The sequence below is a fragment of the Gymnogyps californianus genome, chromosome 27 (assembly GCF_018139145.2).
Source record: "Gymnogyps californianus isolate 813 chromosome 27, ASM1813914v2, whole genome shotgun sequence".
Lineage (NCBI taxonomy): Eukaryota > Metazoa > Chordata > Aves > Accipitriformes > Cathartidae > Gymnogyps > Gymnogyps californianus.
The window spans coordinates 7,240,112-7,259,901 of NC_059497.1; the positions used below are offsets into that span (position 1 = coordinate 7,240,112).

At 56.2% G+C, this 19,790-nt stretch overlaps 1 protein-coding gene across 1 annotated transcript in view; it reads right to left on the bottom strand.

Annotated features, from left to right (window-relative positions):
• Positions 1-8,075: 8,075 nt before the first annotated feature.
• The window catches only part of LOC127026197 (receptor-type tyrosine-protein phosphatase V-like), a 36,484-nt gene continuing 24,769 nt past the window's right edge, over positions 8,076-19,790 (bottom strand). The window contains 14 exon segments of the mRNA XM_050911317.1: positions 8,076-8,710; positions 11,156-11,291; positions 11,956-12,113; positions 12,636-12,758; positions 13,286-13,420; positions 13,590-13,666; positions 14,348-14,438; positions 14,946-15,033; positions 15,834-15,913; positions 16,521-16,656; positions 17,024-17,184; positions 17,693-17,815; positions 18,394-18,528; positions 19,353-19,429. Of these exon segments, the coding sequence (XP_050767274.1) occupies positions 8,651-8,710; positions 11,156-11,291; positions 11,956-12,113; positions 12,636-12,758; positions 13,286-13,420; positions 13,590-13,666; positions 14,348-14,438; positions 14,946-15,033; positions 15,834-15,913; positions 16,521-16,656; positions 17,024-17,184; positions 17,693-17,815; positions 18,394-18,528; positions 19,353-19,429 (1,580 nt within the window). The 3' untranslated portion in view covers positions 8,076-8,650.

A 19,790-nucleotide genomic window follows, 5' to 3' on the forward strand; every position in this document is an offset into this window, starting at 1 on the left:
GTTCCTTGACAAGCTTCCCCTCCAGCTCTGACGTGGGGCTTTAGCATGGCCTGAAATGGCTGGATTTGCTCCGACAGCAGCCAGGAATTTGGTGTCAGTCTGGAGAAAGTGTCAGGCCTATCACTCTGCTCCTGGCTGCAACAGCAGCTTTTATCTACGATTTCCCCGTCCCTCTCTCTCCAGCCTAAGCAGCCAGACACCAACCGCATTGCGAGCTCCTGACAATTTCTTGCTCAGTGAATTCTCCTTGGGGATCCAGGGCTCTGGCTGAGTACACTATTAATAGAGCTCTTAAAAAAATCACACTGAAGAGATTCCTATTGAAATCTGCCATTCTGCTGAAATAGAGCCATTTCCTCAGGAAGGCATTGACTGCAATGACATTTTTCACATTGTTTTTGGAGCAACACAGCCTGAAGTTGGAGAGCTTTGCTCTGTGTGTCTCACTTTGCCTTGACTTTTCTGTTTGCTTTTTATTCCAGCTCGGCTGTGGTGTTTCATTTCCATGTCTCATTTCTTTGAGACCTGATAATAAATGTTAATATTCGAAGTGTTCACTTATTCCAGTGTGTTGCCCAGCTCCTGGCAAAACCAAGAGTCTGGACATCAAGTCATTTGGACCAGAGAGCTTTGATGTTTCCATGGTAAGCCTGGAATTTCTGAGTAAGTCCCTCTGAGGTGGAAGTGTCACTTTTCAGCCAGCTCTCACTGAAATTGCAGTTTGCTGCGAGTAGTGCGGGCTGCACTGTGCCCTTATTAAAGGCACTGGGAGCTCCAGATCCCAGCTCATTCCTATTAATGCGAGTGGATGTTTTTCTGCAAGGCTCACACGTGTTTCTGTGTTGTCCTCTAGCGGCAGGCTGCGGTTTGGGGAGATGAGAACAGCACTGCTCCACAGCAAGCTGAGCAGCACTGCCTGCTCACCTGAGCCCCTCACACGCTGCGGCTGCACCAGCCAGGCTCCCCAACATGTTCTGCTGCACCCCTCGTTCACAGAGACCTGCTTTTAAAGGATGGAGCTGAGACTCTGGGATCAAACACCAGAGGTTTGTGGCTGAGCGTGACACCTTAGCATGTGGCACCTCTGGGTGGCAGGTGACATCCCAGGTGATATTTCTCCTGCTGCCTCCACACTGCATGGCTAACAGGTCTTCCTACAGCTTGCTTAAAAGCAGGAAAAAAATCTTGGGAAAATTTAGAGTACAGCCTAAGTGGGGAACAAGGTCCAGCTCGTGTGAGCTACTGCAAGTACAGTTATTGCCTCTGCTCGTCAGGGGCACAGAAGAGGCAAGGGTGGTGGGAAAGGGCTGCGTTATTCACGCCAGCACAACATGCTCGAGGTGGTCTGGCTCTGGATCTCAGCCTTGGACCTCAGGAGAGCTGCGACTCCAGCTACCAGCGCTGGCCAGATCCTCTCTGTGGACCAGAAATGAAATGCCAAACAAGCTTTGTGCTGTGGACTGTGGCTGGCAAGCCTTTTTAGATTTGTTCGAGTTTAAAGGCTAACAAAGTTGTTGTGGAGGTATAGCTGGGGCAGGGCTGCAGCTAAACCCTTACAACAGGCGCTGACATCCCCTCCCGCAGAGCCAAAATGACTCTGTGGGCCCGGACAGGACACCTTGCTGGACTCTGACCTTGTCACTCAGCAATGCTCTTCCTGCAGAGCAGAGGGAGGTGATGGGCAGTGCTGTGCTGTCACTTCTCCCAGGGAGAATGCCCTGGACATCCAGCCTGGGACCTGCTGAAGCTGGAAGACAGGTTTTTTGACTAGCTGAGTCAAAGGGCTGGAAGCTGTTTATTTCTGTCCTCAGCATGTGCCAGACCTGGGGGCCCTGGAACAAACCCCCGAGTGTGTCTTCTGCCCTGCTCCCATGGGGCAACTGTTTGTGCCCTCTTTTTATTCCCTTCCAGATTTTAGAGGGTTCAGGATCACCCCAGTAGAATCCCAGTTTGGCTATTGATATCCAAGGACAACCAGTCCCTACTGCAGACCAGGAGGATGCTGGCTGTTTTTCACTGCCAAGGTCATGGCAGGAACCGAGACCCCACTGTGCCACACACTGGAGAGGACAACAGAGAGGCAGTCCCTCCAGAAGGGTTTGCAGGGGAAGGAGGAGATGCAGAGAGCCCCAGGCAGTCTCACAAAGCACAGGGGCACCAGAGAAAAATAGGCATCACCAGGACTGGCCCGTGTATGCCAGGGCATGTGCTTGTCCACCTCATCTATGACACCTCTGTGGAGGGGACACTCACTCCTGGGACATGATCTGCCCTCAAGATAAGATAAGCCCTCCAGACTTCCTCGCCATCCCTGGCTCCTCCTGAAGCTGGTCCTCCAGGTTCTGGGGAGAGCAGGATGCAGCCCAAACCAGCAGGGATGGGCTGAATGCAGCAGAGGCCAAGAGTCTGGTGCTTCGGATATGTCTGTAAGCCTGGGGCATACCCTGGGGAGCCGTTCGAGGTCGGGCGCAGGGGCAAAGGCTGGAGGAATGTTCCCGGTGCCCCTGCTCCCATCGGGGCCATCCAAAGGCTGAAATACCACAGTCAGGCCGCGGGTGAGCCTGGGCCCGTCAAGGGCTCCCAGAGGCTTTCCAAAATGTAAATGCAAACACTTGCAAAGAAGCAGAAAGCCCCAGTGCCCAGCATGCTGCTCCAGCAGCCTGACTGGGCCGGGGAAGGATGGGGACTGGAGGTATCTGTGCTCCCTGATAGCGGGAAGGGCTGGTGCCAATGAAGTCACACAGAGAAGGACGGTTCCTCCCTGATGCCCAGAGCACAGAATAGCACAAGCCTCAGATGCACTTTAACTCCTTGCTCTGGGAGGGGCTGCTTGCAAAAACCCATGGGGCAGCCTGGTGGCTCCATGCCTTGCAGAGAAGAGGGACAGAGGTGCAGAGCTAGATAGAAGACCTGTTAGGTGGACCAGAACCCGGGTTCAGTGTCCTACATGCTTGAAGACCTTCCTTTTTGGAGTGCCTGCATCAACTGGGTCAGGGAGCCAAAGCCATGGCAAGCCTAGCACATGCAAGAGCAGGGTGTTGAAGAGGGAACCTCGGCTCTGGTCCTACTCAGCTGAATTCTCCTTCCAGTTCAGACCTATCTTGAATCTGTCTGGCCCCAGCACTTCTGCTCTCCAGGAGGTGGCTGACAGCCGTAGCTGATGAGAGACAGTGCTGGATATCCTGGGGAGGAATAGGCTGCAATCCTGCTGCTCCTGGTGCTGGTACAGCTCAGGTGGAAGAGACAGTGAGCAGTGGGCATCCCCACACCATGGCTACAGCTGGGGCAACCACAGCCTGGTGCCAGGCACCTAATATCACAGAGGTGTCCAGCTTGGGATGTGCCAAGGTGCCACGGGCTTCCTGTGGTGGGAGCAATGCGCTGTTACTGTGTTGTGCAAAGATGTGGCAGCTGCTAGACTCTCTGTGCCCTGGAGGGAGCAGGGGACAGGGGAGAGCCTAGGGCAGAAGTTCAGCACCGGTGAATGGAGAAGCTATGGGATCAAGGAGCTGTGGTGCCCCAGCAGTCACCAGCAGGCTCCCATGGCTGTGGGTCCCCAGAAGATCCGAGGGTTGGGTATCCCTGCTCTCCTGTCACTTGGCAATGCTAACCCAGTCTGCCCCTGCTCTGGCAGCGATGGGAAGGGGGGAAAAGGGTGGGAAGTGGGGTCCAAATGGACATGGTCCTGCTCATCTCCAGGGTCTTGACCTCTGCACGGGGGCTGATGGAGGAGGGTGGTGGCTGGATGCTGCCAGACTGAAGCAGGCTAAATATGAAGAACAACATGGCACAGTCCAGAACTCGCTGGGCGGCCCGAGCTGGAGGCTTGTTTTGTTTTACTGTTTTGTTGTCTCTCTCTCCCCCTCTGGGTTTCGTGGCTCTGAGCTGCAGGGCTGGAAAATTATTCATCCAAACCACAGCTCCCACGACACCCTCTGTAAGCATCTGTGGCTCCAGACTCCGCTGCAGCAGTGGGTGGGAGGTCGTAAATTCATCATCGTCACCAAGTTGGCCTCCTGCTAGACAGGACGTGAAATGCGGAGCAGCAGGCTGCGCCACAGACACAGCCATACCGAACTCACTGGGTGAAACCTGTCGGCCAGTTTGCGTGACAAATCCCTGTCCTGTGCCTGTGCCATTGATGAGAAGGTTCTGTCATACCTGCCAGAGCAGCTGTGCTTTAGCTGCAGATGCCTGTAGGTTCACCTTGGCTGCTGGCTCTGCTGCAAACACTGTGTGTTGTGCTAGCCAGGTGTGAGGGCTGCAGGATCACTTGCTCCTGGACTTCTGGAAGCTCTGCAGACAGCAACATGCTTCCCCCACTGTGGCTTTCACTTGCTTCCTTACGACTCGGAGCCGGTGCCCCTCGCAACTCTGTGCCACGAGCCCTGGGTCCATGCATCAGACCTGCCTGTCTGTGTGTAGCTGTGCCCCATGCTGGGACTGCCATCTCTGTGCATGGACACACAGGAGACCCATGAGCACTTTCCCAAGGGACTGTAGAAAGATCCTGGTGCAGCAGCCCATCTGGCAAGGCAGATGGACAGTGATGGGCTCAACTGAGCCCCATTGGGATGAGAGGGGCCAGCAGAACTCACCCCCCCATCTTGCTTGGTCACTGCCATCAGCTAAGGGTGAACTGGGGGGTGGCCAAGTTGTCTCACGTGGATGTTGTCCTGCTCTTCTCCATGAAAGGCAAGAGCCCACAAGCACTCCTTGGGAATGCTGTCCCATTCTGAGGCTTCTCTCCTGTGCCACAAGCTGTAGAGCCAGACCCAAACCCTCTCCCTGGAGAATATGGCTTTGAGCAAAGCCCCAGGCATAATGACTCTGAAAGCCACAGGGTAGCTCTGATTGCAGAAAAATACAAAAGAGAGGATGGGGAGTTCCTGCCCCTCCTTATCCTTGGCAGCTGCCCCTTTCTGAAGATGCAGTCCTGGCCAGGCTGTTGGGAGACCCTGGTAGCTGCACTTGGCAGAGCAAGGGAGGGCTTGTCTCTGCAGAACCCCAGGCTACTGTGGGGTGATGTGCAGCCAAAGGGGCAATGACCACCCACCCAGGATAGGGAGCCAGCAGTACGAGCCCCACACACTGGCTGCCAGGCTCTACAGAGCAAAACTGCTGGTAATACTGCTTCTGTGCCCCTCACAAAGCTCCTGCTATCTCGTGGCAATGGCTCCTCCTTCACATCTTCACTGTCACTATGACTGGCCCCACTTCGCAGGTCAGGGCGCTCCACAGATGTTCTTGAAATCCTCTGAGATTAAGAGTATTAGGTGTCTTACATATCCTAAACCATGCTGGGACATACAGGTACAAACGCTTGTCGGTGTTCAGGGGAGACTGCACACTTTGAACAAGAGCCTGTTGGGCACCAGGCTAAAGCTCGCATCTACACACACCTTTGAGACGTAACTGTGCTCAGCATCTGGGGTTTCTGGGCCATGCATAGCAAATGAGAGCCACAGGCTGTGTCCAACAGCACCAGCAGGGAGATGCTGGAATTAGATCCAGGTCTGGTTCATCTCTCCCCTGTTTGAGGGAATGAGCACCAGTCCTTTTCCTACATCAGCAGCTCACTCTCTCATTCCTGCTCAGGGACCTCTGCCTTTGTGTGCTTTGCAGGTCAGCTGTGCTGAGGCTAAGGCAGTGAGGAGAGGACTCTGACAAGTGGATGGGATGCAGCCTCTGCTGTGGAAGTATCAGCACTTTCACTGTCTTTGTAGGGGTTTGTTAGAGTGGACTTGCAGGTCCTGGCAGAAAGGCTACTGTCTTGTAGCCCAGGAACTATTTTTAAGGCTGGCTGGAGCGGGAGGGTGAACGCTGGACATCAGGATTGTTTCTGATGGAGATCTAAGAAGGATGGGTCTATGTGCCTGTGGCAGCAGGCCACATGGTCTTTGAGACTGCTCCTTCTTGGGGGCTCTTGCGACAAAACCCCCAACACTGGTGAGATTCTGTGCTGCTGGGCCTATCAACTCAAAACTCTGGACGGGCAACGGGCATGTCATTCTTTGGGCCAGATTTGATTTTGCAGCTTGCTTGCTTTATGTCAGGCTTCCAGCATGCACTGGTGTGCTCTCCTGTGGTGCCCCAGAAGAACATGGCAGGTGGCTGCTGCTACAAACTGCACGCACCTCATGAGCAGCAAACAGCTTGACCCCACCAATCCTGCCTACTGGGCTGGGGGGGTCACTGGGAGCAAACATTTCCTTGCTGTGACACTTACCCTCCAGCACAAGCATAGTTTAGGAGTTACTGGTTACATGAAAGTCATAAAGCCACCAGGCTTCCTGTGAGCATATGGGCAAGTGCCAGACTCCTCCCAAGACAGCGTCATAAATCCTTTTGTGCACATAAGAATATCCACTGAGTTTTGCAGGCCTTTGTCACGTTGAAAGTATTCGCACATCCTCCTGGAGAGCTCTTGGCATGTTGGCATCCAACTAGAAGCAGAAACACTACAAGTCACTGCGATGGTCCCTTGTGCAGGCTGAGCAGCGAGTGACCTGTCACATCATGCTGGTGGGTGACCCTGGGACAAAGATGCAGTCACATGGAAACATTTTCGAACAGCAACTGGATCCATGACAATCCAGGTCAGGGTGGAGGAGGGTGGTCATGGGCAACTCAGGATGCTCTGACCTGTGGTGAAGACAGCATTGCACACACAGAGTGCCCAGGGTGGGGGGAAACAGTGGGGGAAAAACCAGCCCTTTATGGGGCTAAGGCTCTGCACCATCTTGGTTTCCTTTAGCCAATGAGTGCCGCAGCTTGGAGCTAGGAGCAGAGCAGGGAATGCAGGGAAGGAGAGGATGGCAGAGGGGACTGAGCGGCAGAGAAGCCCTGCCTGCAGTATAGAAGATACATTTTGTGCATGGAGAGACTGCTCCTACCTAGCTGCATGCTGTCTGTGTCTACACGTGGGCAGTGGGTGCAAAGGACAACAGGCAGGTTCCCACCCCTGCCTGAAGACATGGCTGGCAGCTGCAGTGCACTGGTGGGTGGTGGGGACGGGAGTTGGGTGGGAACAGCAACTGCCAAAGAGAAAAATGTTATCTGGGGAGAGGGGGAAAAAATGCTGGGCACCAAACCCAGTTGCAACTGAGGCATCATCCCAGCACTGGGATGGCTGATGGTTGCCCTTGCTTAGGTGCTCTGGGTGTCCCACACTGGGGTGCAGACAGCAGGATCCTTGTTTTGGAAGAGGGAGAAGCTGTTTGTGGAAATACAGGGGCAGTAGGATGAGTGCCCAACTCAGTCCCCCACCTTGGGCTGTCTACTCCTTGCAGTAGTAGGTCTTGGAACCTCCTCATCATAGCTGTTGTGTCTCCTCATCCCACTCCAAAGCAGGTCCCGCAGGGCGTGGTATTGTGGGTAGGAGTGTGGGCCCAGACTGGCACAGGGGTGCTGCTTTGAGACTGTACCATAACCTCATGCTGCCTGAAGGGATGAAGGAGGGTAAACGGGTTCCCAGATACAGTTTTTTCTACCCCAGGAATATGCTCATGAAATCATCTTTTTTTTAACTCTTCCTTCTGACCTCCACTTGGAGCTCAACGAACCAAGTCACTACTTGCAATTTCAGCTTGTGCATGGCCATCCCTGCTTGCAGAGCAGCAGTGTCTTTCCATGTGGCTGCATGGACAACCCAATTCCCAGAGCAGCAGCCAGTGCTCTGCAGTGAGCCACAGGGCTGCCAGCTTCTTGCCAGCATGTCAGCTGGACCACGTGGCTTTGCCCTGGTCCTTGGCTCTTGGGAACCAGCAGGTTCATAACTTCAAGGCTTCATCAGAAGATGTGTCTCTTCCTCATAAAGCTGCGGGTGGGTTGGAGGCTCACTGCAGAAGTGTTGCCTCAGTAACAGGAGCAGATGAGAGTGAGCAGAAGCTGCTGTGTGCCATGGGCTGCAGTATCTGGAGTGCCCAAGGGCACCCCATCCGCTGTGCATGGCTAGGGACACAGCTGCCCTTTTGGGAACGGCTGCTGTGCTGCAGCAGGGGAAGGCCTCGGCATCGCTGAGACCCCACAAAAGCCAATCCACCCTTACAAGCGCACTCTTTCCTAGGGCTGTTTATTGTTTGTACCTAAGACTGATCCACCAGCTGAGACAAGCCAGCTCCCACCATGCTCTGCCCACAGCGGTATCTGAGACCTCAACATGCCCGGTGCCCATGGGCGCATGGAGACCGCGGTGCCCAGTGCTCGTGTCAGCCCTCAGCAGCCTGTGGGTGCCAGGGCTGTTCGGGAGCGAGCCCAGGGCTGCCGCTTCTGTGCTGAGGGGCAAGGGCACCGCAGAGCCCCCGCAGCCAGCGCTGCGTACCGCAGTGGGGTTAACAAACCTTCCAGGCACCAGGAATCCCAGGAGATGGCCAAAGCAGGGAAGCATCCCACCCAGCCCCTTGCCATGTCTGCACCGAGGGGCTGCAGCAGTGCGTGGCAGGACAGCACTGCCCATCTGTTCAGGAGACCCCATGTCGCTGCTAACACTGTGTGGGACGCGTTGGTGACAGTGCCGGGGTAGGTCCCCTCTCGCTGCAGGGCTTGCTCTGTGCCAGGAGCCTCATGGTGCTCTCACCCCAGCTCCTGGCTCTGGATAGGACCCCGCAGAGGTGGAGGGCAGGATGGTGCAAGGAAGTGCCGAGCGGTGTTAGGGCTGTTTCTGAGCGATGATGTCCCGGATGCAAGTGTACAGGAACATGTACTGGTCCTGCAAGAGGGAAAGGGGGGGTCTGGAGTCAGGTTTCTGACAGAGACCTCCTGGTTGCAGGACTAACCCTGCAATTTGCCTTAAAAGGTCCTAATTAACTAATAGTGTCTGATGGCAGAGAAGGATTTGCTGTCCCAAGTGGTCCATGTTTGTCCTGTGTCACCAGAGTTGCCCAGAAAGGAAGAATCAGGCCTGGAGCTGTAGTTACACCGTGTTTGTTTCCTCCTGCTTCATCATCCCCATGATGGGGATGAAAGGAACATCCCCATCTGAGATGGGGAGGAACAATGTCATCTGACTTCTTCAAAGTGCCCCAGTGGCTTTTGGATGTGTCATGGTGTTTGCACCCAAAACAAGACGGAAGAGCAAATCCAGTGATGGTGCAGGGCAACGAGCAGGGAGAGGTCTGCCTTGCTGGAGTGCACAGGGCCTGGCAGTGACCTGAGGCCAGGAGGGAAGACCTCTGGAGCAGGAGTTTCCCTTGGTGGCAGTCTCAGTGTACCTGAGTCAAGGGCTGACAGTGGATCAGGGTAGACCTCTGCAAGCTCTCAGAGGCAGACAAGAAGATCTGGGTGGTTTTAGTCCAGTTGCATTGTTTCTCTGTTTTTAAGATCACCAAAATGATCCATCAGTACCAAATATGGGTCCAGAGGTCTCAAGTCCACTGTGGATTTGATATGAGGTTCTGCTCAAATGCCAGGCTGCTCCAAAATGATGCTAGGCTACAAAACACCCAGGACTGACCACTGCCACGACAGGGCTCCGGGAAAGGCAACATGTGGGAAAGGTAAATGAGGTTGTACTCAATGCACAAAGCTGGAGGGCAGGGCCAGCCTGCAAAAGATGTGGGTCAAAATCACATGGTAGCCAGGAAGGGGGGATTAGGGACTTGACAGAGGGGCCTCCAAACAGCTCACTAATGCGCTGGCTAAGCTGCAAGTCACGAGGAGCCTCCTCCCCTGCCGGCGGTGGGTTTAGCCCCACTGAAGGGCCGGGAAAGCCACAGATCACACAATGGCTGCGGTTCCAGGTCGCCAGAGCATGTTTTCAATGAGCCTGGCCTGATTGTGAAATCTGGAATGACAGCCCAGGATTGACTTCAGACCAGGCACACTCAATGCCTGGCCAAAAGCAAGAGCACATCCCCAGAGACACGCGCTGCGCTGGAGCTGGGGGTGTTTAAATACCCGGTGGTTATCCATGGACAATCCCTCAAAGGTTCATCTTCCCACTTGTTTGGCTACTAAACCCCCCAAAAAATCAGCTGACGCCCCCAGCATGACAGCAGCATGCCCCCGCCAGAGATAAAGGGATCCTGGTAAGCCCCTGCAGTGATGGAGGAGGCTGGCAGCCACATGGCAGCTGTGTGGGGCTGGAGGGCAGCCCTGCCTGTCCTTCCCTGGCCGTGCTGGGATCAGAGCGACCACTGCTCGCGGCAAGGTGGGGAGGTAGCTGCCTCTGGTGCCCCCCCCTCAGTGGGGCAGCAGCTTTTGATCGGCACTTGCTGCGCCTTTATGGGCACATTGTGTCTTTGCTCGGCAAGACCACTGCTGAAATACAAAGGAGCTCTGAAGCAGGGGCAGCGGACGCCTTGCCCTCCTCCGGCTCCCACCATGCGCATGGTTCACATTAATTAAGAATGCGATTAGCTGCTTGCAGGCGGCTCTGCAGCTGGGAAGCCCCAGAGAGATCTGTCCCAATTCTGCTGTCCCCTGTGGGGAGGGTTTCCAGGGATGCTGCATCAGCTCATTCAGCAGTTGCAGCAAATGAAAGCACTGTCCAGAGGGCATCTGTGCCACCAGTGCCCATCAGGAGTGGCACACCGGAGGCCTGTGAGGCTGGGCTGGGCTGGCACGGCACGGCAGGGCATGGCTGTGGCACCATCAGACAGTGCCACAGCCCACACGGCTGCAGGGCAGCTGTGAATGTGGCAGGGTGTCCCACTGACACCCTTGCAGGCGGCCCCAGCTCTGGCAGCAGGCAGGGGCTGTGAGCAGGTTCTGCGTGTGGGGGATGCGGCAGGGAAAGGCACCGGACAAGGGGAAACCCAGCAGATTCTGGGTACCCAGGCTGACAGCCGTGTCCAGAGGCTGGTGAGCAGGCAAGTGTGTCATGTAGGATGAAAACAGTGCTTCATGCTTTCCAGGGCAGAATGGGAAGAGTGCCTCGCATTTATCGTGAGCTCACATGTAATTTAACCTATTTTAACTCCAGAACTGAGAAAATGGAAAGCTCTTCCCTGGGAAAAAACAGTGCCCTTAGTCCTTTGTGGCTGGCAGAGCCTCAGGGTGGAGAGGAAGCATGGAATAAACCCCTGCATAGGCTGCAAGGGCTCCCAGGTGGCAGGTAGCACCCAGGGAGTGGGCAGCATGCTGCCAGCTCCAGGCAGCTCAGCATGAATGTTCTGTTCTGCCTGGCCCACCACCCTTCCTCCTTCCCACCTACCAGAGTCGGGGTCATGAGACAGCAGCGTCTTGTCAGCTGAAGGGTCACCCCATAGACATCCACAATTCTCTCAGCTTTCATCTGGTGCAACAGGCAATCCAGGGAGATCAGTGTCCCCATTTGGCTCACGCCACCGCTGCAAGGGACAAGGGAGGGTCATTGATGCCAGGCAAGGCTGAGCTGAACCTCTTTGGAAGTGGGCACCATCCCAAGAAGTCAGAAGCCCCATGAGAAAACATGCAGCAACTGAGTACAGTGAGGATAGACGACTGTGAGCACTGGGCTAGGTGGCAGGGAGGCCTGTGCTGACCAGGGGGATGGGACCCCAAAGTGCCTGTTGAAGGAGCCTGGAGATCCAGCCTACCCTGCCCTGCCGAGCTGTGCCTCCCTCACCGAAGCCAGCTCTGCCGATGTGCCGTCTGTGTTGGCTCCTGCGGGACTGTGAGCTCTCCCTGGCTGCAAGCAGATCAGGATGTCAGGGCTGCTCCCAGGATCCTAGCATTCAGCCCAGGGATGACCTGGGCACCTCAGCCTGGGAATGCCTGCTCCATCCACGCTTGCCCCTGGCCCAGCCCTGTTTGCCCTTCCTTCTCCCATGCACTTGGCAGAGCACTGCTTCATCTGACCTCTCAAGCTCAGAGCTTCCCTGGCTCCCATGGACCTATTCTCAACATGCCCCAAAACCTTGGGGTCCTTGGTGGAGGGCGCATGCTTGCTGGTGGCCATGCCAAGGCGCTGTTCAGCCTGGTGGGTACCAGCTCTAGGAGGCTGCCCACGGGTGGAGCAGCAATGTGACGTACCTGCAGTGCAGCAGGAGAGGACCGGCTCTCTTCCGATGGGGCATGCACCGTCTGACAGCAGTGAGGAGCTCCACCAGGCTCTGGACATCTGGCTGCTTCTTGCTGCTCCAGAGAGTGTATAGGAACCGTTGTACCTGCCTCTCCTTTGCTTTCTTCTCCTGGTGAGACACAAAGAGTTGACACAGCTGTTGGGGAGGGATGGGTGAGTTTGGATGCAGAGGGGTCCCAGCTCTCCAATCCTTAGGCTGTCAGACACTTTCCTGAGCTAACTGCTAGCTTCTGTAAAGCTATCCAGGCAGTCTCTGCTGGGGCATTGCCCATCACCCGCACAGTGGGTATGGTGCCTCTGTCAACCTGCTCTCCTTCCCCACAGCACCCCAACCTGCCCCTTGAGAGGGAGACCGAGAGCTGTGTGGGCTTTTTCAAAGAAGGTCAGAAAGACCTATCAGCAAGCGGTGGGGGAAGCCTCCAAGGCCTCTCCCATGCATCTCCTATGTCCACTCAGCAGATGTTCTGGATGTTGCCATCTAGATTCCCTCCTGCATTTGTGGACTGCTGGCACTCTGCTCTTGTCAGACAAGTCTCCACGGACCTTTCAGCCCTTGCCCCTACAGACCTGTTTGCTAGCAGTGAACAACATCCCAGGCAGTGGGAGCCAGGCCAGCCCCATCAATACATACATGTCTCATTTTGAGCTGGATACACCTCCATCCGGAGACAAGCTTCTCTGTGCCACACTGGATGGTCAGCATCTTTGTGCAGAGAGAGTCTCCTTCCAGGGGCCAGCACGTCTCACTTGGGACCTGTGCGCAATAGCAAGTTTGGCTTCATGTTGACAGTTGCCATCTTTCAGATCAGTCACAATCTTAGGGGTCTGTGATGGGGTTGGACCGAGAGCACCCCCAGTATCACTCCATGTCAGTTCATCCCCTAGCTAATCCCTGGGAGAGTTTTGGAAACAACAGTGATTGCAGCCAGCTTCCCTGTTAACACAGAGCTGCTTGGCAGTGGGAATCTGCTCAGCAAATGCTCTCTACCTCGGCTGGCCAAAGGCAGGAGCTGCTGTCCTTGGGTGCCATGGAGATGCAGCTTGAAGAGTACCAGCTGAGTTCAGGGCCATGGACTGCATGGTGGGCGGACAGAACCTGTCTCCTGTGACAAGCTGTGGGAGCACTTTGGCACAAGAAAGGTTCAGCTTTAGCTAAGCTGGATCTGCACCCAGGCTTCAGGAGGCAGTGAAAAGAGTTCAAGTTTCAGAGCTATGCTAGCTTCCAACTCCATTAAACAGATCCCTGCTCTGCCATGGCACAGGTGGGCATGGTGGCCTTACCTCCCCCTTCTCCTGCCACGGGAGAAGTGTTAGGATGGTGTGAACGTCTTGTTCCCACACCAGGGTCCAGAAGTCCTCCATGGTCAACTTGTCAGGCCCCTGGACAGCCAGATACTCTCTGCTGGAGCTGCAGCCCTGGGTGGGGAATGAGAATGTCACTCTCCTGCTGGAGAGGGTGGCACCAGTGGAGCAGTGCAGGAACCGGCAGCAGGGAGCAGGGGCACGGTGAGGAAGGGGAAGCATCACCTGCTGCCTGTGGGACCCAGGCACAGAAGTGGGCATTGCTGCTGGGGGTACGACTCACCGGGACACGCCACACCTGCAGGAGACCTGAGAAAGGGCCCTGTTGCAGCAGGGAAAACTTCACTCTGGAGCGATCATCTGCAAAATATGTGGGAGGTGGAGGGACCCAGGGCAGCCTTGTGCTCACACAGCTCCTGCAGACCGACTGCCAGACTCCGCACAGCCACACAAATCCAACCCCGCATTCACCATTTCTCTGCAAAGGTGCTCCCCTCTGCAGTGCTTTTCTCCAGCTCATGGATGTTGATCCCCAAAAGACAGGTCTCTATCCCATCCTCCTGCTCAAAGCAGATACATGTAGTGCAGGTTGCTCAGTGTCTTAGCCAATGGAGATCTGCATATCTCCAAGGATGGAGACCCTGCAGATGCTCTGGGCCCCTATTCCAGTGTTTGGCCACCTTCATGGGAATGCATTTTTCCTTACATTGAGTTGGATTACCCTTCCAAATCATCCCCATTGCCTCTTGTCCTTCCATGGTGCACCTCTGAGAAGACTACATTTTCTCTGTGCCCTCCCAGCAGGTAGCTGAAGATAGCAATAAGATCTCCCCTTTGCCTTCTCTCCTCCAGGCTGAACAAACCCACCTATCTCAGTCCCATACATCATGTGCTCCACTCCTGAAACACCTTGGTAACCTTCTGGTGGACTCACTGCAGTGTGTCAAAATATTTTCTTGTACTGTGGAGCACTGGCCCTGGTCTGGCCTGGCTCCACACAGGTACAGGAAGGAAGAGGACGCAAGGTGTCACAGCACTTACATGGGAGGATGCTGGAAGAGGGCCGTGTCTGCTGGTTGCCTGAAGATGGTGTTGCAGAGCTGGCTTCTTCCTTGACAACCTCTAGGAGGGTCTGCCAGAGTGAAAGAGAGTGGAGGAAGCAGTGAGCACGCAAGGGTCAGGAGGAGCAGGAGGAACTGGGGACTCCTGAGGACACTTGGCCTCAGCAGAGGGGAGGTTATAGCTGCCCATGCAGAAGCCTTAGCAGGGGTTCTACGTGACCACCTCTGGGGGTGGGCTGCCAGGTCTGCTCTGCACTGTCAGGAGATGGCTGCATCTCTCTGCAGGAGAATGGTGTTCAGGTAGGTCCCTACTCTGCATGGGGTCTGGGAAGGAGTGGGTCGTGGACAGACCCTGATCAGCGCAGGATGCGTGAGGGAGCTATGTGCCTGGGAATGAAATGCCATGGAGAGCAGACACTGCCAGGACAGCCAGGCACGTGGAAACTGAGGCATGGGACCCACTCAGGAGGCACTTGCTGCGTGACCCCCAGCCTGACAAGGTGCAATCACTCCCCAGGTCCCCCCAATGCATATGGCTATGGCAGTGCTCCCTGCACTCTGCCCAGGAGAGCTCTCACCTCATACTCCCTCAGGAAGCCCACGTGGGACTTGGCCGCCTTCTGGGCGTAGTGCTGAGCAAAGCTTTTCAGCGGGATGGGGCAGGACCTGGGGAGAGAAACTGGGGGTAAGGGTGAGGTTGAGCAAACTCAGCAGCATCCAGGCTGAGTCTGCAGTAGGTGGACAGGGCTGTGCATAGACCTCCACCCCTCAAATGCTGGGGGCCTCGCAGGTCCCCAGCCCAGCTCTGGCCCATGCCAACCTGCTCTCCCCTAGACAAAGGCAGGTGTCAGGCATGGCACAGCCCAGGACCCATTCCCAAGATGTAGCAAGGACAAGGGCATCCTGTTCTGCATAAAAGAGGAGACAATTTGACCATAAAGATAGATATGTGACCTCCAGTTGTAGCCTCAGAGACAGTGAGGTAGGCAGGCAAAGCCATGCCCAGCATCACCCTGCTCCCGCCTCTTGGCCTCCGTTAGAAGGGACATCCCAAGGCCACCCAGCTGCCATGAGCCCCTCCAGTTTGAACCTATCTCTAGGGCATCCCTGTGGGTTGGGAAGCCAGCGGCTGATAGAAATGCCTTCCCCAGGACAGCTCTGCAGCTCTTTAGCATTGGCATAGCCCAGGAGACTGGCGCTGGAGGAAAGGAGGATGTGGTCCCCCAAGCCCTACCAGTGTGCCCAGTGACTCACACCTAGTTCTGAGCTGGGCTCCCCATGCTGCAGGGAACAACCACCCCTGGGCTGACCCCCTTCAAAACACCGTGTGGGATGGATGGTGGGGCTTCCCCGTCCTTCTGTCCTGGAGCCAAGGCTCAAGCTGGGGTCAGGATCCCAGCTTGCCGCCTGAAGGGGCTGTGGATCAGGGTGGGTAGAGTGGCAGGCAAAACACAGCAGGCCCCTACCTCTCCGTCCCTGATAAACCCAGGAGTGGTTCCTCCAAGATCTTTTCCAGGATACAGCTGTGCAGGAAAACATACTGGGACTGGAAGGCAAAGGCAGATGGCAATATGGAGCATTGCACCATGCAGACAGCATGAAAGGGTGGGTATGGCACTGCCTAGTGGGCAGAGGGTGTCCTACAGTCATGCCCTAAAAGCCCTGCATTCGTGCCCAAAAGGCCCTGGCTACTTCAGTCATCTCAGAGCCCCTGGATCTGTCCACTGGGTCTGTCTGTCTGTCCTGAAGGGTAGTACTGACACCTTGTCCCAACCCTGAGTACTGGAAATATTAGATGGGCTGTGGAGCATCACAGGCCAATGACATGGTGTGGGTTAAGAATTGCCTGCAAAGGGCCTGATCCTGTTCCTAGGTGCTCTGGGGTGTTTCTGAGCTTCCTGGGAGGGCTCTGAGACTCTGTGTGTTGCTGCTGTGGGTCTAGCAGGGCATGAAGCTGCTGGAGACCCCCACAGCCGAGCAATTTCCACTCCAGCTGAGCTGCTGCTTTGAGCGGTGGCACCATGACATGGTGTCAGGTTGGGGACCAGCCTGGGGGTGCTGGGGCTGGCCGACCAGCTCATCTGCCTGCCAGCCCTGCTAGCTTTTACGCCATGGAGCAAGGAGCTTGGGGGAAGAGGGAGCAGAGGTCTTACCAGCGTCTGAATCATCAGGTAACGGTTCATCCGCAAGTTGTAGACAACCCCAAATGTGTCCACCACCTTCTCCTGCTTCATCTGCTGCAGCAGCCGGTCCAGGGCAATGAAGGTGCCAGTGCGTCCCACCCCGGCGCTGAGAGCACAGACAGCAAGGGTTAAACGTCGCCTGACCCCACAGCCGATGGGCTCCCCTCCTGCTGCTAGACATGCCTCCCAGATGCTGCACCCTGGGGCACTGGTCCCAGCACGGCATGGGGCTGAGGAGCCATTCAGACTGCCCTGGGTTGGTGCTGACCATCTCCAGCTGCCCCGTCCCCTGGGACTGGGGGGCAGGCTGCAAGCAGGCCTGTAATCCCCAACGCCCAAGCAGGAGACTCTCTACAGACCAGCTGTGTCTCCCCGGCGCTGCTTTCTCTCCCAGTTTGTGCACACGTAGGACCCTTGTCCCCCATGCCCTCTCCCATCGTCCCCTCCTGCCGTCCCCTGGAGCAGAGCCTCGCCTGCAGTGCACGAGGGTTGGCCCTGCGTCCTTGGTGCTCTGGATGTGCTCCCGGACCAGCTCTCTGAAGGTCATAATGGAAGTCGTGGACTCCGGGATCCCGTGGTCGGGCCACGCCGTGTAGTGCAGGTGGGACACGTGCCGCTCTGCCCAGAGACCCTCCTGCCAGGGGGGATGTTGGTGATCGATGTGCAGCCCGCTGGGACAGGGGCATGCTTGCACCTCGCAGCGGTGGGAGCACCCGGGGACTTGGGGACACCTGGCTCAGCTGCAGGGAACAGCCAACACCAGGTCTGCTGCACTGCCTGGTGGCTCCTGCTCCTCTGTCCTCCCCCACAGCCCCCTGCCATGGTGAGGCACGTGGAGGTGGTAGGGAGGAGACCCGCCTTTGACTGCCGGGCAACATGCCCTTGAAGCTGCAGGCTGTGTCCCAGTGCAGGGACGTGGACAGGAGAGAGCAAGGGTGGACAGCAGGGATGATACATGTTGGACACTTCTGTGTTACCAAGTCTGAAGTGACAGACTGCTCCTCAGGGGACTGGGTCATCTTTGAACCCACTAATGGCAGGGAAAGGAAATTATGCCACCACCACTGAGGAGAAATGCCACTGCATCCATGTAAACCCCCAGCCATTGACAGGTCCCCAAGTCCTCTTGGGTCCTTACTCACATGCCACAGTTTGAACTCGCGCATGGTCCACTCCTCGGAGCTGCTCTGCTTCAGCAAGTGGACCCGGACCTGCCCGTAGGAGACCGGGGCAGATTCGGACGGCCAGTAATGATCACAGAGGACCTAGAGCACAGGCAGGATGGGGTCCCAGTGAGGGTAGTGAGGGCCCAGGTCCCACTGGGTGACCTCCCGGCTCCCTGGGAGCATCTGGAGAGCAGCAGCTGTGCAGGGAGTCAGGGCAGGTCTTGGGGAGCAGGCAGGGGTGCTTCCCCTTCCCACCGGGAGCTTTGCACAGCTCTCCCCCACCTCCCCTTCATTTGGATCTCAGCCTCCTCCAGAGAAAAGGACCTGTGTGGGTCTCATCATCCCTGGAGACTGGAGAAACAGTCCATGTGAGGGTGTCTCATCCAGAGGCAAGTGGTAATTTCAGATGCTGCAGAAATATCTGAGGGTAGTGGGCATGGTTCCAGCTAAGCTCCACTTTTGCCCCTTCCTACCGCAAGCTTACGCTGAGCTGCACACATCAGCCTCTGTTACCCCCACACTGCCTGTTGGGGAAGCTGTGTGGCCTGTGCTTACCCTGGAGCCACATCTGAGCCGGGTTTGGTGGAGGGCACAAACCCAGCCCCGGGCTCAGCTCACACGACCAGGTCTGGGCTTGGCTGGGGCTGGCACAGGGAGGCCCGGCGGTGCCGACTTACCCGCCCGTTCTCCATGCACACTGTCAGCATGATGATGTTGCAGACATTCTGCTCCCACACCAGCCTCCAGAAGTCCTCTATCGTTTTCTTCAGGGGCCCCTGGGTGGCAATGAACTCCTGCTGGGATGTATAGCCCTGAGCAAGAGGCAGACAGGAAGAGTTGGCAAGTTGCTGAGGCAGGTGGATCCTGCCCCGGGACAGAGTCACTGCCTGGTCTGCTTTTGTGGTAGAGGGAGAAATGACCGTTGCCCTTAGCCCATGTGGACACAGTTCCCAGGCAGCTGATCTCAGAAGCAGCTGATTTCACAGGAAGCATGTGCTGCCCAGCATGTGCTCTCCACATATTTGGCATAAAGATGTGACCCCCGCCGTTTCCCTCCAAGCAGTTCCTCATTCAGCCTAACCAGGGAAAGACAGACCTGGGTCTTTCTTGTGCTCCCCAGTCATTGCTGAAGGTAGGGTGAGCATGCAAGGTCTCAGGCTGCTTCTTTGCCTTTGCCCCTTTGACACACACATGCCCCGCGGATCCACACACGCGTGCGTGCATGCTGTGTGCCCTGCCTGTTACCTGGGAAAATCTCCCGGATGGGGGATGTGGGCACAGCTCCAGGGTTGTTCAAATGCAGCTGCACAGACCAGAAATAGAAAGAGCAGGCAGACAGACAGGGCAGTAAGCTGGGAGATGATGGGAAAAGGATAGTCCTCAAGAAGAAAGCAGAAATCCTTGCCAGTCTCCTCACACTCACACCTCTGCATTCACAGCACTTGCCATCTGACAATCTCCATCAACCCCTGCTAAAGGGCAATGATGCATCTCTGCCTGACCCCCAACTCCTTGCCAGTCTGTGCCAGCTGTGGCTTCAGTGGCAGCTCTTGCCCACCAACTCTCACAACTTTAATCCAGGCAAAGTTTCTCTGATGGTGCCCTGTGGCCATGGGGAAGGCAAGTGGGCACTCACAGGCATGAAGTTGGCATTGATGTAGTCTGAGTGTGGATCCTCCCCCAGTTGGCTCAGCTTGACCCGAGAGTGATCATCTGAAAGAGATCATATACACGTGACCCCCCAAGGCAACCCTTCACCAAGACATGGCCATCTCCTCTTCATCGGGAGAAGCCCCAGCAGCTCCATGTACACAGCCAGCAGTGAGGCTCTGTGCTTGACCAGGCACCTTGTCCCTGGACAGGTGAGCATTGCCTGCCAGCTGGGTTAGCATGGGGGTAAGAAAGCAGAGCTGGTATCATGAGGCTCATTGGAGAAGCCATGGGACACTCATGGTCTCCCTTTGGTCTCCAGCTGGGACCCATCCCTGAGCTGGGCTCACTCAGCATCTGCCCAGCAGCCTCCTGGAGGAGCTGAGGAGGATGGTGGCTCAGGCCTGGCTCAACCCTTAAGCCT